Source organism: Colias eurytheme, chromosome 10, assembly GCF_061535395.1.
Source record: "Colias eurytheme isolate Ceu_HAF_F1 chromosome 10, ilColEury1 Martin Lab GWU primary, whole genome shotgun sequence".
NCBI lineage: Eukaryota > Metazoa > Arthropoda > Insecta > Lepidoptera > Pieridae > Colias > Colias eurytheme.
The window spans coordinates 4853526-4870224 of record NC_142989.1 but is presented as its reverse complement, the minus strand read 5'-3'; the positions used below and the strand labels follow the sequence as shown (position 1 = coordinate 4870224).

Here is a 16699-nt window from a genome sequence, read left to right as displayed (position 1 = left end):
ACGTATGTACGCGGCGCACCTGTTTGCGTGAGTTTTTAGCTAAAAATAACACTATAATAATTCATATTCGCAATTCTTTCTAAAATTGTAAACAACATTCTTTTGTCTTCAATTTGCAAATTAAATTGCATTAGCGTAATGCATAACAAATTCTCTCAGATTTAAAAACATTTTGTTTCATTGTTCGAAAACTTTGTGGTGCAGCCCAAAATTTCCAGAGATAGCAAAAATATTGTCACTTATCATGATATATCGTTATTCAACTAATTACATATACCTTTACTACTTACCTGACTAATTAGAAATAAAAATTGTCTGAGTAGTAATAAGAAATGAAATGCACATTGAAAATATGAAGGCATTCAAATCGTCGAATACAGCAGGCAAGTTTGCGATTCAAACGTCGCAAAATGGAGCAAAAACTTACAGTATTGGGGCGGAAATGGAACAGCGATCGGAGATCAATAACCTTAAAACGAACATGGATTAAAACTGAAATGAGAGTGAGGTTTTTTTTTCAAATAAACTAGCTTTTATACAGTAGGTTAAAAATAGACAAAGAATGTTTAATAAATTTCTTATTTATCTCGCGGTGGAAGCGCTAGTTCATTCGGAGACTGGAAGCCGTTGGTACAAGAGATCATCTGTCGCAGCTCATTACAGTCATTAGTGCACAACAGTTTAAGTTCAAGGACTACTGTAAATCGTTTGTTTGTCTCAGGTAAGTTTGTGAAGAAAGAAGGCCACGTGACCATTCTAATTTTACATTGGGTATTTTTAAAAATAAAAATAAATTCGCCAATAACAGAATACCGTGTGGCTAACCTTAACATTACGAAGTAACGTTACATAAATACATACATTAATTAGCACAGATTACAAAGAATCACGCGAAATCTCCGTGAAAACTTTCAAGTGCAATGTAATGTGACTCAATAGCAGTTTTCATGATCATGAAACAGTTCAGGTGAGCTTGCGCACGCCGGCCCGCAGCGTGGGCGCGCCGCCCGCCGTCCTCAGTCAGAGACAGGCCCTGACGCCACTCGCACGATCCGCACCGCCGCTTAAGGTACAAACATACACTAAAATGCTCACAGCTTCGCGTAACATTCGCACTAATAAACGCTTTACACTTACGTAAATGTTTTTTATTCGCTTGTCACCTGCCGTCCTCGCAAAACATGCCTAACTTCATGTAGTAATCCGTTACATAAATAGAATTGTATTACTCCATGATACTGAAATAGCACGTCTCATTTTCGCTGACGACTCTTTCATCCGTCTGAGAAAGATATTTTCATAATTCCAGTTATATAGATGTGCTATAAATTACAATCTGGGTAGATTTCAGAGTTACATAAAAAAACTTAGCAAAATAGGTGAAATAATGAATAATAAAATTCATTACAACGAAAGATATGCATATTCCAATACCATTAAAATAATACCTACGCCTTGTCTGTGTCTTGTCACTAGATATCTGATTATCATTATAATTTAAAAACATTATAATTATCTATTTTAGATCAATGTTTAGATTTTACGACAGTGTTTTTGTCAACCGCGATGACGGAGTTAATAACCTTGTGTTCAAATTTACTTATAATACCTTGAACATTAAAAAATTCCTGATATTCTTAACACATTCGGATCTTAAAGAATCATTCAAACGTGATAAGGATTAGAAATGATCTTCACTTGTGTGTATCAGTCACAATTTGTACCTAACTACCATTTAGTTCATAATCATGCTCTACAATGCCAATTAATGCAGAATTTTGTGAAAGCATAACAATAATATTGTCGTTTATAGAAAAAACGACTTATATATGAAATGCGTAGAATTATAGAGAAATACGTAGAAATATTTCATTTTTTAAACTTTTCAGATTGTAGTTTTTCTAGAAAAATTGTTTGGAATATCTGTATCTCATCACTAGACGCTTTCTTTAAATAGAGCGTGTATCTTTGTGCGGTATTACGTACATATATTTTTCTTCTCAGTTTCACCTACGCATCCGTTTTATCTATTATGAACAAAAATTTTAGGCGATAATAAACACGCTTTGTTACAATTTCGTGCGATTTGATCAATTATTAGTTATTTACAGCAAATAATAAAACAACCATTCTTACAATACGAAGTTTTTTTTATGCGGATGTAGGTATAGTAACGTAAAGTATCTTAAAAACAAGTATCTTTGAAAGCCGTTTTACTGTTTGTATAAAAATAACATTGTGTTAGACTAATCTTGTATTACATTGTTAATTTTAGATGCGAAATGTCTTCCGCGTCTATTTTACAATTAAATTCCGACGAACACAAATAAATCTGCGCCTAAATTGTTCACACTCGGCTGAAACAGCAGACAGTTTGTTTATATGCAAGACGAATAACAAACCACCTGAATAACTTAATTATCAGCCTTCAGAAAATGTACACCTATTACTAACCTGCTCGCCCAAACATACAGGGCAACCCTTATTACTCGGAAAGTATAATTAATGATGTAGGTCTAGTTACAATGCCTTTGATTTATAAATCCAACAAAATTGAAAATTGGAATTGGATTGATTCAACATTTACATATTCTCTCACTCTCACATTCACATTAAATTGCATAGATACGTTCGAAATAAAATATTATAATCTCAAATGTAATAAAAAGAATAGGAATATTACTTAATACGCGTCATCCTGAAAGATATATTAGGTACAATTACATGGTTAGGCTCTTTACGCGTTAGATATTGAAAAGTTTTTCACAAAGCTAGCTGTCGCATAAACATTATTCGGTAAACATATTATGGCCGTCGTGGTTGGTGACAGGTATAATAAAATCGCAATACGGCGACGAGTTTTGCCTGTAACCCGGGGCACGAATCTTGCACAGCTGTAATAAAATTACCTCATAAGGAGGATACGAAATTGAGACTCCAATTTCTCTTGGAGAGCAGACTGAGATTTTGACAATCAAACAGGCGTTAGGGGCAATAAGGAAAATATTTCGTTAACGTTTAATTGGATAGATTACAGCGACGTTCCCGTTCGAATGGTAGTTCGTGCCTTTGTATACTGCTTATAATATATTTGATACATTAAAAATACCTACGCGTCGTGAATGTTCGCACCTCATTAATTTTATGTTGCTGATAATACGACAATTATAACAGCCATTATTTGGTGTGCATTGTAGTGAAGCTTTTTTTACAAATAAACAATAGATATAGGTAGGTATATTCTTGGAATTAAAATGTAGGAAAATATTTCTGACTTTTCTTTATTGCTTTATAAAATATTTTATTCAGTAAAGATATAATTTATTAGGCGCAAGATATCTATTTTGCATACAATTTAAATCACAGTATCTTTTATAAATTTTATAACAAAAATTGCGTAATATTTTGATAGATATTTATTTTTTTACTTCAATTTCAGTTTAAATAGAAGTTAATTAAGTATGAAATTGTGGTAATAAGTCAATTTTATTGAACCCTTTAAAATTTTGAATCATTTTATAATTTCAGCGCAACGAACGACTTCAAAATGGCCACAGGACCAAAGATAGTACACAAGCAGTTCAACTCTCCCATTGGGCTCTACTCGCAGCAGAACATACAGGAGACCCTCAATAAGCACCTTCAGAACCTTGACAATGGCACTGTTGGGTGCGTTTATTATTTACATATTTTGTTCTTATGACAAAAACAAACAGAAATTTTGTAAATAAGACACTTTCGTCACGTATTTTGAAAAGGTTCCAAGTTAACAATAACATTTCTTAGTCACTTTTAAAAAATAGAAAAAAGTAGCATTTTATATTGAGGTTTAATTTTAATTGCTTTTATTATGAAGCTTTGTAATAATCGATATCAAAGCCAAGCATTCCCAAGCTAATTTTAAATATGTATTTCATAAAGCTCTTCAACCATAATTAATTGAAATATTAAGCCACGCTCTAATGATTGCACGGAATGTAATATACTCAACCTCGTCTCAATTAAATAAACTCGATATTTTAAAATAGACTTAGCATAAGATTTATAAAGAAGACAATTGGATATTTCAAGTATCTTTAAAATGTCGTTTACACGATAGTATTAGCGCTCATTGAATACTTAGCTATCAATCGATGAAATAGCAAACGTTGCCAATACGGATGAATCATTCTACTCCGCTTTGTTACATCGACGAGTCATTGTTAATCTTAAAATAATTGTGTCATTAGACTAAATTAGACGCCTAAAATTGTCTTGCAAACAAGTATAATAATGGAAAATTTAATAATGTAAATAAATTTTATTAATAAAAAAACTTTCGGCTTGTATAAAAAACTCCAGGTACCTACTCTATTATTTAGCAAATTAAAAAAAATACTCTCGAAATTAAAACAAAATTCAGTAATGCATTTTTTATATAAAAATATGTACACATAGCATTTGCTTTAGCTTGATAAAAGTTTCAAAGCATCTTTGAGAATCCTGTCCACAATTATTGGTCAGCTTTCTTTGTACATATTTCCATAGTGTAAAATATGAAATTGTACGTAAGAATACATTTGTTAGAATTAAATGAAGTATAAATAGTTTTATGTTTGGTTATGATAGATGATTTCGTTAATGTAGAGTTCTAACGTATGACATATTGTTAGTAGAAAGGTTAAAATTAATTATTTTTATTGACACTGAATGAACATTACCTACGTGACGATGATGTATTGAAATAATTTAATCTGTTACATTAATGTATGTACCCATTAATTCTATATTTGAATGAAGTTTACTATAGATACAAAAATTTGTTATTAAAAAAATTGATCGATGTAAAAAAAATGACTAGGTATATAAATGCTTTGCATTAAACACTATATTATTATACTTTTATAGGTGAGAGCTTTCCACATTTAAAAATCGAAATTAAGGTCGGTCTAAACATTTATCCCCTTGAATAAAACATTCCCTGGACATGTAGGGGTAACATTTTTTCCTCATTGTAGACGCTTGTCCATAAAATAATTGACTTGGCCATTGACCTTTCCACACTTCCCACTGACATTTACGCAGTTATGTAGCAGTGCGCCAACGATTCATTCCACATTATGCATCAAAGTATACCAAAATAAATGAACGCAGCGTGTTCCGTCTGTTTAGACTTCAGCCGACATAATGATCCCGGACTTATTTAGGTTACGTATAAACGGGATAAATGTTATATTTTCAAATTTACATCCAAATCACGTTTCACAGTAATGCGGCACGTAAATAATAATTGTTATTTTTTGTACAATTCATAAACATCCCAACGAAACGTGATACCTTAGAGAGCTAGATAAAATAAAACAAAAATTCTTACATCTTAATTTCTAAAACGTTGATTAAAATTTTTTATTTAAGTAGATATATTAGATAATAAATAATTTTATTGGATTTTTTTAAGCATTTTACACAAATCCAAAGCATTATATACAAAATAAAGGAACCTAATTAAAATTAACAATAAGACACTCTTAACGTAGGTAATTAGTTATCAATTAACAATTAACATACCTATCTTTTACCGGACATTTCCCGACCCAATTAAGTGAATTATGCGTGCATGTAATAAACATAGAATTATATCTTAAATCTCTTGTATAGTAAAATTGCAAGTGAAAAAAAAAGAAATATTTATGTGCGAGTTGCCTTGGATGCAGCGTTGCAGTCGCGCCGGGGCAGTTAAGCGCAATGCGTGTGCGCAACTATAACGTAAATAGAAGTAAAATGTGATATATTTCGATATACATATATTAAAATAATTATCTTTGAAAATAGCACCACATTTTCATTTTGTTTATGTTTTGGAAACCTCATTATTGTCTCAGTGTTTACACAAATAACTTTCACGAATCACGTGTATCATTGTCGGAGCTAAATTTGGCAAAAATTCAGGAGAGTCATACAATCATCGACTGAAATATTTTTATTGCGTTACAAAGCAATTGTTCAGCGCGGCATTCGAGGCACAAACATGGCTTTAACCATCGATTGTGATGAGTAAGTTATAATTGTGTTTTGTAATTTAATATATATTTTATTAATATTTATATATGAACATATCAAATAATTAACAACCTTAAATTAAATCTGCATAATCACCTAGTAAAAAATATGCCTAGAGTAGTACTTCTATTGGCGATAGAGCCTGCATTAAAACCGTTCGTTTAGATGCATTTTCTTATTTAAAATACATTTTATTATAAAAATAGTAATTACGTACACTTTTTTCCATAAATTTTCATACGGCTTCAGTTGATGCAAACTGTCTGGAAAAAACTTTGAACTGTAGAGCTTCCAAACAATCACCGAAAAGAAACTTTTATAGACTTCATAAGTTTATTACCATTTTGAAACATTTTTTATAACAACCATGGACGAATATACTAGGTTATATTTGTCTATTTAACAACTCTTAATCTTAACAGTTGATAAAGTTATGAAGAATATTTTAAATATAATATTTGTTATCTTAAGTGCCGAGTAAGCAGTTAGACTTTCACACATATGTAAGTATGTTGACTTCGTTATATCCCGGATAAGCTCGAAAGTCCTACAACGCAAAGTTGCATCGTTTCTTATCGAGACCCGCTCGACATTGACACTTGATCGTGTAACCAAATATGGGAAATCGAGGTAAACGTAAGATCGAGTTCCATAATATACACATTACGCACCACAATTTAAATTTCATATAAAAAAAGGACAAAAGTTGGCATTCGGAATTACTTATTCATGTTATGTGTAGGTAAATTATTTAAAATGCACCTCAATGAATTGTTATTTCAAATGAACTTATTTTTATGATTCAGAAAGTTTAATTGAAGGAACCATCATGTTGTTTTGGTATTTTTGGTTTAGCCTATTTAGTTTCGGAGCATAACATTTAAGAAGATGCAAGATTTACTTTTGGAAAACTTAACATGTGATTTAAAAAAAATTAAACCTTCTTCAAATATTATATCACAATAAAAAAAACATTAGTTAGATGATCAATATTTATTTGCGAAAGCATCAAGTCTGTAAAGTACGTATGGATATATATTATATAGGAACCGAGTCAAAGTAATACATCTCTATCAAAAACGTAAAGCAACTCTACGCGAGGCCTTCGCTTATTTACTTACTTAATCTTATATATAAAAATGAATCGCAAAATGTGTTGGTAAGCGCATAACTCGAGAACGGCTGAACCGATTTCGATAATTCTTTTTTTATTATATTCCTTGAAGTACGAGGATGGTTTTTATGTAGAGAAAACGTAAATATGTACCACGGGCGAAGCCGGGGCGGACCGCTAGTTCCAAATAAAATTAATAGTTATTTATATTAATAGCGTGTCATATAAGAATAAAAATAAGATAATAAATATAAAATAAGTAGAAAAGCAGGTTTGTCCCCTCTAAAACCGACTAATAATAAATTATGCAGTAAATAAGTATTTATTCATGGTTGTTCATAGTACGAGTAAGATTACGTGTTCATAGTTACAAACAATTGAACAAGAAATCTTTTTAAATATGACGGTTACGTCATCATTTCCTTTAACGATAACATGAAAGTACTAAATTTTTTAATCAAAAATCAAAAACAAAATAAAATCTAAATTACCTAGGAAATGTGTGATTTATTTAGAAATTATTATTACAAATAGGTACTCAGATAAAATAAAATTATATGTTTAACTTAAAACATAGCTATAAATTAAAATGATAGGTAGTAAGTACGTAGATTCATCTTTAATACCTATCTGGATATTTTTTCACAGCTGTTTAAAAATTGATTAAACTATTATTTATTAAACGTCGGTAAATGAATATCAAATTAAACGTACTTCTATAAACTTATTAAAAGTAGGTACCTTGGGCCAGTTTGATTGTCTATCTAAAGATATATATTAGCGATTACAAAAGGTTTTGTTTGTAGCCCCTCAGTGATCGAAACAATTCGCGAGTGAAACACAATCAGAACGAAGTTAGCTCTTACGCTTTGTCACAACTTCTTGCGCCCATTTCTCACGATGAGTTTCCTATATCACTTAAATAAAGTTTATGTTTTTGCGATTGACTTTCTGAACACCAATGGAAATTGATTCATTGGGTAAACGGAGAAAGTTAGCTAAGGGAAAACAGCGATAATTAAATTTCAAAGCTTATTATCTACTTTTAATTGAGTTATGGTGTATAATATTTTGAAACTGCGACATTGTTTTCTTGTTACCATGATATTTACATCAATAGACTTAATATCGATAAAACTAAGATAATGTATTTTTTCCAGCATCGACTTCCACAACCCCACCACAGAAAAGCCAGCAAATCTTGCCAACTCAGCTGTCCTCCGTATGTTGGAAGAGGAGGAACGAAACAGAAAAGGTTATCCCAGTAAGTACCTTTTGTTTTAAATACTAATAATGACTTGTAGAGTTTATATTTTTTTAATTTCTTGAAGGTAAAATATTGTGAGAGGATATTCAAATTATTGTTAGGCATGTTAAAGCTTCTATCCATTGCTTTGCCAGAACTAGACCCCACCCAAGTCCAGGCGATTTTGGAGAACTTGGAACGCGTGAAGCACCGTTTTGACAACTTTTGGCCACCGCGAAGTAAGAAACCAACTCGTTGTTGGGACGGTCAACTCAACTCCACTTCCTATATTTACCCTGAGTTTATGAAGGCTACCAAAGGTACCCTTGGTAGTGATGAACTAGCTTCCATACTCAGTTAAAAGGTCACAAGCATCGCATAATTTTTATTATAAATACGCCATATTCGAAATGAGTAACTCAAATAAGCCCGCATATAATCCGCATTAGGCCGTTCTGTTCAACAAACGTACAATAATGTCACAGTAGATTGTATTTCATACAATCATTATCATTGATATAACATAATATGTCTCATGTTATTAATTGTACAAACCCACTAAGAGTCTGCAATGTTGCATGGTGTTTTTTAAACATCAATAAATAGGTTTTAAGAAAATAATTTATATAAATAGATTAGTTAAAAACGCATTTGAACATCTTTATTTAATTTAATAAAATGTTTTATTTTTTAACATAACATGACAGTATCTTCTACATTTAAAATCCTTGCTTAGTTTATATAAAATATATATCGCCGTAATATAATTTGACTGGAAAACAAAATAAGGCTTCATTTTGTTATTTTCCATTGTAAAAATAATTTATGTTGGAGAAAAGATCAAAGATACCTTAGCATTTATATTCTGAATGATTAATGAAGCTAAATCCAAATACCTACTTATAATGTACCTATAAATAAACTTTGCAATCATACCAATTGAGACAAAAAATTCAATGAGAAAATATTTACCGTGAAGAGGAATTTTATCTTCATAGAAACATTATCTTTATTTTTTAGATAAAATTATTTAGTTTATTTTAAATAGCTACGTTGGTATGACACTAGAGTCACGAATGTTTGTGACATTCGTACACTGTCACTGTACGTGTACGTGTAGGTACTTATATGTAATTTTCAGTAGATATAAATTGAAAAAAATAAACATTTTCCAATTTCGTCCTATACTTGTGGGTATGCGTACAGCGTATTCGTGCGGATGTGTCATGTGAGTAACCCGCATTAGATTAAAATAACGGCTTTGTGGGAAAAGTTCTTGTGGAAATTCCTGTTTAGTCCTTCGTTATGGTACATACAATTGGATATTGGGATATTTATTGGAAATTGAATAAAATATTGATTGTCTGCTACTTTTATAGTTTTATATAGAACAGCTGGAATAGGTAGATGGAGAGGAATTCAGTTGGAACCTAACTTACGTTGGAAATAAGAAATAATTTAATGTTTACTTCGTAGGCGCTTAAATATAAGTACATAGGTACTCCTAGTTCAATAAACGGATAAGAGCCTTATTCTTTTTCTTGTTTTGTTTTGGAATAAAAATTAAAATAAATTTTATTTTCGTATAAGGTAGATATATAAGTATGCCAGGTAATATTTTGTATTTTAAATTCCATGATGACCCTGAACAACGTATTGAGAATAATAAAAAAGTGTTTGTTTGACGCAACCAGTAGGCAGTAACTATTTCGGGTGACTCGGAGTCCACATTCGCGGGCACTTCATGAATCAACATCTAATATTAAACACAGGGAAATATGCATGCGCCGAATGACTATCTCAGCTTCGATTCGTGAACACGAAACACTTATATCACACCTATACTACACATCGAAAATGTTTTCATCAATATCAGTTGATATTGAAATTGTAGTCAAATTGTTCGATTCTGGCACACCAGTGGGTAAAAGACAACATTCATTACTTAAGTACATTAACACGTTACACGACTCTACTTCTTTGCACTACCTAATACCTATCTAACATAGTAACTTACGTAACAATAAAGAACTTGAAGCCTCCTATTGTAGTTAAACATATTTATGAGATTCGCATGAACATAAATTGTTACATTTTAAGATAATATTCCAATTATTCTTGGTATACTATTACCAATGTAGCGCTGACAAATTGGAAAAAGTGGTCAATATTTTATTATTGTTCTCGCCGTCATAAGATGAATCAGTGTTGATTTGGTGCCAATGTATTATCAGAACAGCTAGACACGCTGACTCTTCTTATGATTGTGAAATATTAAAATGCAGCATACGTATGACACAGAATAAACATGCTGCAAAATGAGAAGCTCCGTTTTACCCACACTATATTAATCACCAAAGTTCAACGTAAGCTATTAAATTTATCATCCCTAATTCATTTTATAAAGGGGACTTTGTTGCTCTATCTATCAGGGCCGTTAATGTTCCTATGGTCGTTACAACCTATTATCAGATAACAGGAAGAAATTATTATTAGAAGATTACCTCCTGCGACGTCAATGTTATAATGATTTATTATTTATTAGATATATATTATAGTTATTAATCTTTATATATGACTAGTATAGCTAGAAAAGTAACCAAATAATAATATTTTCAAGGTAAAACATCTCTCGTGAATATGATATAAAAACTATCTATTGAGACTTTTGGTCAGTAAATAGTTTTATGCATACCTACTTAAAGCATGCATGTATTTGTTTGTAATTAATATAATATTATATAATGAGTAATATAATCGGCTTTCAAAGCCATACTAAATCGATAAGTAAAATATATTTATAGAGAAATCTGCAGTTACAACTTACAAGCATACATATTAATATGTTTAAAACACCTTGTTGCTATTTCGAATCCAGCATTTGTTTGAAGTCAAGGTTTAAAGAAGTTATACGGTTTCGATAAAACAGGAATGATAGACAGAGATAGCTACGTACCTTTATATTTGTATCTTAAAATAATATGCAGAAGTCAATAGTCATTCACGCACCTACACACCTGGCAATCGAGCCAAGTAGTCGGATAGTCCTTACTAGATCGTGGCAGGAACCACTTGCGCTATAGGTACCACAATCCACATATTTATTATATTCGTGAGTTTCATACACTACTATTCAATTTACACTTCAACCAGATTTTCATTTTTAATTTTTGTATTTCGCAGTCTCTACAAATTCTCAATTTTTCTTTTTACGTGATTTAATCAATTTAATTAGAATCTTAACTAAGTCTTTTTTCTTATACTCATAAGTTTACTCGATATTAAACAAATTGCTAAGGTTTCAAGAGTTTAATTTTCCTCCATTTGATTTTGTTTTTGATATACCTAACAACCATAAACTACACTTCAATCAATCTGTTTACTCTACAATTAAATTCAACCTTTAAAATAAAACGAGGAATCTTCGAAGTATGATTAAATAGGTAAAAAGTATTTAATAAAACACCTATCAGTTTATACTTTAATTATTTTTGAGTGGGTAATAAAATGCGATTAATAGTACCTACTACGTGGAAAGAAAATGTCATATAATATAGAGGAGGTTGGAGGAAAAGATTTTGTTGAACTTCACGATTTTTAATCTGGAAAGTAATTCTAGCTTTAATTTGCTGGCAAATTGCCAATACCTCGGTGGCCAGGCTTATTTACAGCGGAATGTGTCATAATAATTGTCCCGAAGTGTTGAATACTGAACCTTGTGGTCTGAAATAGTTCGTGGTGATAAGATCTCTGAGATAAGTTTCGTATAAAAGTAAATTTGTTGCAGACCAGAAAAAAGTAGTGTGGCCGCCAGCCCCCGAAACGAACGGATATCACCAGTCGCAGCAGGTAACTAAAGCTCTATTACATCTACTGTAAATATATTTTAATTTAGTCTGCACATAGCAACGCTCACAATATAATGCGCTTGGTAGAGTCGCTTGGAAATCATTATGCATGTAAATATATATTTTGCATTTACTGAATAATTGTTACAACTGTATTTATTATATATATACCTAAGTATACCTACACTTTATAATACATCAAAACTCGTTTGACTTTCTTCTTATTAGTTTTATTTCATTTGAAAAAGGTAAATCGTATGAAATATTCAGAAAAACAAATTTCCAACTTTAAGGCTTAGATACGAATACGTTCAAGTTTTAAACAGTTTTGAAACAAGAACCTTCTACTTATAAGACATTCAAACCATTCATGAGTTCATTTTATTGTTTATTTTAAAAATATGTTATACAGAACTTTTTAAGTGCCTACCTAAACATTAGTTATAGCTGTAAAGATAGGTACATGAAAGGGAGCCTTTTTAAAAACTTTTAATTTGTTGACCTATTTTACAAAGGAAAAACTCTATTTCATCGATCACTGATTCTAAAACATATTAAGAATGAAAGCTTGCAACGTGGACAGTCCTTTTTTGTTACTTTTCTCAGCAGCAGAGCCCAGCGTTCTACAACAACGCGCAACACTCTCCGTCACAGCCGCAATATTCGCCACAACCCTCTGTCCAACCGGCACAGCCCTCGTACCAAGCGCCTTACCAAACCCAACCACAATCCCAGTCCTATTCGAACCAAGCGCCTCAACCCCAATCGGGTTTCTGTGAAGGCCGCCGTCAGGAAACTACAGGGTTAAGCAAATTAATCCCAGTTGGGCCCGGTGTGACCGCCGCTCCCCTATCTCCCACATATCGCCAGGTCCCCACAGGTCCGCTGTCCCCGTCTGCACAACCCTACCGCCAGCAGCAAAGCCGTTGGGCGCCCGTACCAGCTCCTATTTCACCTCAGGTAGTAATCACGCGCGCTAACAAAGCTTTTTCTATCACTAAATTAATACACCTACTTAGGACTAGGATATAGTTATAATTAACCGACATCATATTAATTCGTCTCGTCAGTATTGTACAACTTACTTTTATAGATTTTCATTCATTTTCAGCTTTCAATAAAAATATTCTAATGCCTCTTTTTGACACTTTAGGCAACTAATATCATACACTTATTGCAATCATAATAATTTTGTAAATATGTATTGTAGAAATAAAATAACAATGGATTTAATTTGATTTGTGTAACTATAAAATGTGATTATTATACGTCAAGAAAACAAAAATGGATGTATAGTCATGAACCTACATAAACAGTGAACACCTACATGAACTCGAAACTAATTTACAACTATAATATCTACAGCCAAGCAACCAGAAGCCCCAGTTCTCACCACAGTCGCAGTACTCACCGCAGCCTCAATACTCGGAGCCCGCTTACCAACCTCCCCAGAGGCACTTCGAGCCACCGCCGACGACCATCACCCTTCGCCCACAACAACCCGTTCACCAGTCACCTTCGCCGGTGTTCGCTAGTCAACCCGCAGCAGCGTCTTTCCAAGGTACGTTCTTTTATACATTATAAAGATTGCAAAACTTTCTATTGATTGTTCATTATAAGGCGTTGCTTGTTTTTTTCAATGCTATCGCTATTCGCTGCGTTGAATGAGATTTCTTTTTTTATTTTCGTGGTGAAAAGAATCGAACATATTAATCACCGACATAGGTTGATTTTATATCAAAGCTACTAGCCCTATTCAGAAGCTAATGAACTATTACTTTATCTATATGAATACCACATTATACAAAAATGTAGTGTGAATGAAGACCAAGAGAAAGGCTGTAAATACACACATTGGTAGAGAAACGAAACCATATATTTTTAAAGGTTTTAAAAACCTCGTTCTAGCTGTAAAAACACCTACAATACAATGTGCATGTTTTAAAAGCTATTGCTTTTTTTACGTTTCTTCACAGATTAAGACAAGATAACACGCAAAAGCTTTTATGATGCATCGAAAAATTGTCAAAAGTTTACGACCATCATAATGAACAGCACTTTACCTACGAAAATAAACATATAGAAAAATATTGAAAGCAGAAGTTAAAACTCATTTTATTTATCTTACGTATTTTGTTCAGGAGGCATCAATATGAGAGGCGATACAAAATGGCCCCCACAATCTGTGAAGGAAGCAGTCGCGGCCGAAAACGAGGCCCGAAGGCAGTTGGCCAAAGGCCCTGCCTGCAGACCTCGCAAGGTATGTTCACATTATTGTTAAAAATAAATGCCGCATTGGTTTAATTTCTTACGAGAAATTTTAAAAAAAATTGCAGGATGTTCATTCCTTGTAGATACAATCTCATTAATATTTTATATTAAATTTTACAATCTGCTGCATGCCCCCCCCCCAGATGTATGCAAGTAAACTATATCATTTTGTTTTTATTTATACCTACTAACTCTATTATATTTATGTATGGGTATTATTACAACACACGTCATACACCTCAGACATTCCGTGTGTACCATTTTAAAATTGTACCAAGTGTAAATCCTAATGTAACATCAACCATAAAAGCAACAGCTTATTGGAGACTCCGCGAAGCTGACTCGATCGTTGTCTGTTTTAGCTGCGACAATATTCACTTGCCGAATTGCTTGCCATGAACGAGGTGTAGACGCCTGTTCTGTACGCTCGGTTCATGCCGGATTTTAATGACGTTTTGTAAGTGATCCTGTGGATAGTGTAGTGTAGTCAATATAATAATAACTAGCAAAAAGCTATCCACAATTGATTTGTAGTTCGTAGCCGAGATCACCTAACGCGTTAAGAGCAGCCTACGCATTATTTTACGATCATTGGAACACGTTATTGACTAAAAAGCTTACAAATACTAGTTTCATGTTCTTATTTCTATCTTTATCGCTTAGCATCTTAAAGATGTGCATGAAATAAACATAGCATTCATATAACGTTAAGTAGTTAGTGAAGTAATGTCATGCACTAATCAACATGCAATTTTAATGTATCGATGGTGATCAGCCTAGCTGTCAATAAAGATTCATTCAATGCAATACAGCTAGGAATATTGTCTAAAGGTAGATAAGTTGTACTTTGGTCTTTAGAGAGACGGAAATGCGTGTACCTATATTATTATTAGAATTCCGCATTGTAATGAAGTTGAGTTTAACGTTTCAAAATATTGTACGTACAAGGATTCTTTCAAAGTTTTTCTACTTATACATACGAACGGTAATACACAAAAACACACTTTCTTTCATCGTTACTTTGCCATTTAACAATGAACTGTAATTTCAGGTACAAAAGGACTACAGTAACTTCTTCTCGCAGCATGCCCTGAACCACAGCTACACCAGCTACCGCGTGCCGCCCGGCACACAGCACTATGATGACCACTCGGGCCGATCGTCTTATTAACTAAATTATATTAACTATTTATATGAGCGTCGTTTAGACTATGAGGAATAAGCCTCGCGGAATTTAGGAACATCTCATATCAATCATGCCTCATCTGTCTTTGTTAAGACTACATCAGTCGCTTGAAGAAACTGATCGGAGCTCGAGTACTTGTATGGACTTTACGAATCATTAAAGTCCATGGGCATGTACCGAATATTTGTCATTATATTCAGTACTTTATTTTAGAAATAATTTATTTTTACGTATATCATTAATTATTATAATTAAGTTCATTTTCGCCTGAAGTAAACATACCTACATTTTTACGCATTGTTATTCAATAATTATATCATCATACATTGTGTCTACTTGAATACGAACATTATATTTTTGTGTCAATGTGCGGCTTTAAAGTTACGATTGTTTTATATTGCTTCTAATGCTTTTAACATAAAATTCCAACTGAATATTGAATGCGAATATAATAAATAAATTATATTATAACATAAAAAAGTAAATCTATTATTGGCTAAGCTTAAGTGTACGTACCTAGTCACGAATATTACGTCAAATTATTTTGTATATAAAATTTTGTATTTCATTATTTAATTTTTTTGTAATGAAATAAAAAATAAAACACATGAACTTGTATTTTTTACTCCCTCCTCACCGATAGCTTATAAGATAAAAATAGAAATTTTAATATGAGCAAAATCATCGAAACTGTATGAAGTAAATACCTGATATATAAAGTAATAAAAATACATTTATAATTATAAAAATAATATATTATGATACACTGTGTTCAAACCACACCTTAACAACAGCTATACTGAGGTGCACATATAAATGCTTCGAAAGTATTAACGCGAACTAGCCAAGCTAAAAACAGTCGCCACTTATGTACATTATGTACAAAGTAATAAATAATAAAATAATAGTTTCCCAAAGTGAGATATATTGTCTCAGTTTATTAAAATATATCACAGCAATTACCAGCAATAATATATTTCTGTACAATATTCGTC

General features: G+C 32.2%; 1 protein-coding gene across 9 annotated transcripts; it reads left to right on the top strand.

Moving 5' to 3' along the window:
- The first annotated feature begins 622 nt into the window (after nt 1-622).
- LOC149905153 (uncharacterized) lies at nt 623-16312 on the top strand. Of its 9 annotated transcripts, XM_090106375.1 has the most exons (11): nt 623-721; nt 963-1069; nt 3529-3669; nt 8314-8417; nt 8555-8719; nt 12187-12248; nt 12854-13207; nt 13613-13808; nt 14389-14507; nt 14881-14975; nt 15570-15660. In XM_090106375.1, the coding sequence occupies exons 3-10, from the start codon at nt 3548-3550 to the stop codon at nt 14926-14928; spliced, it is 1170 nt and encodes a 389-aa protein (XP_089962501.1). In that variant the 5' UTR covers nt 623-721; nt 963-1069; nt 3529-3547; the 3' UTR covers nt 14929-14975; nt 15570-15660. The 9 variants fall into 9 exon arrangements, with proteins under 9 accessions (XP_089962501.1, XP_089962502.1, XP_089962500.1 ...); XM_090106376.1 differs by lacking the exon at nt 14881-14975 and having other exon boundaries at nt 8555-8638; nt 15570-16312; XM_090106374.1 differs by lacking the exon at nt 14881-14975 and having other exon boundaries at nt 12857-13207; nt 15570-16312.
- Nucleotides 16313-16699: the final 387 nt, after the last annotated feature.

What these genes read in the sequence shown, in the direction of transcription:
- LOC149905153 (XM_090106373.1), top strand. Translation starts at nt 3,548, where the DNA reads ATGGCCACAGGACCAAAGATAGTACACAAGCAGTTCAACTCTCCCATT. An exon ending in GTTTATGAAGGCTACCAAAG is followed by an intron (nt 8,720 to 12,186) that starts GTACCCTTGGTA and finishes AATTTGTTGCAG; the next exon opens with ACCAGAAAAAAGTAGTGTGG. An exon ending in CGCAGCAGCGTCTTTCCAAG is followed by an intron (nt 13,809 to 14,388) that starts GTACGTTCTTTT and finishes TATTTTGTTCAG; the next exon opens with GAGGCATCAATATGAGAGGC.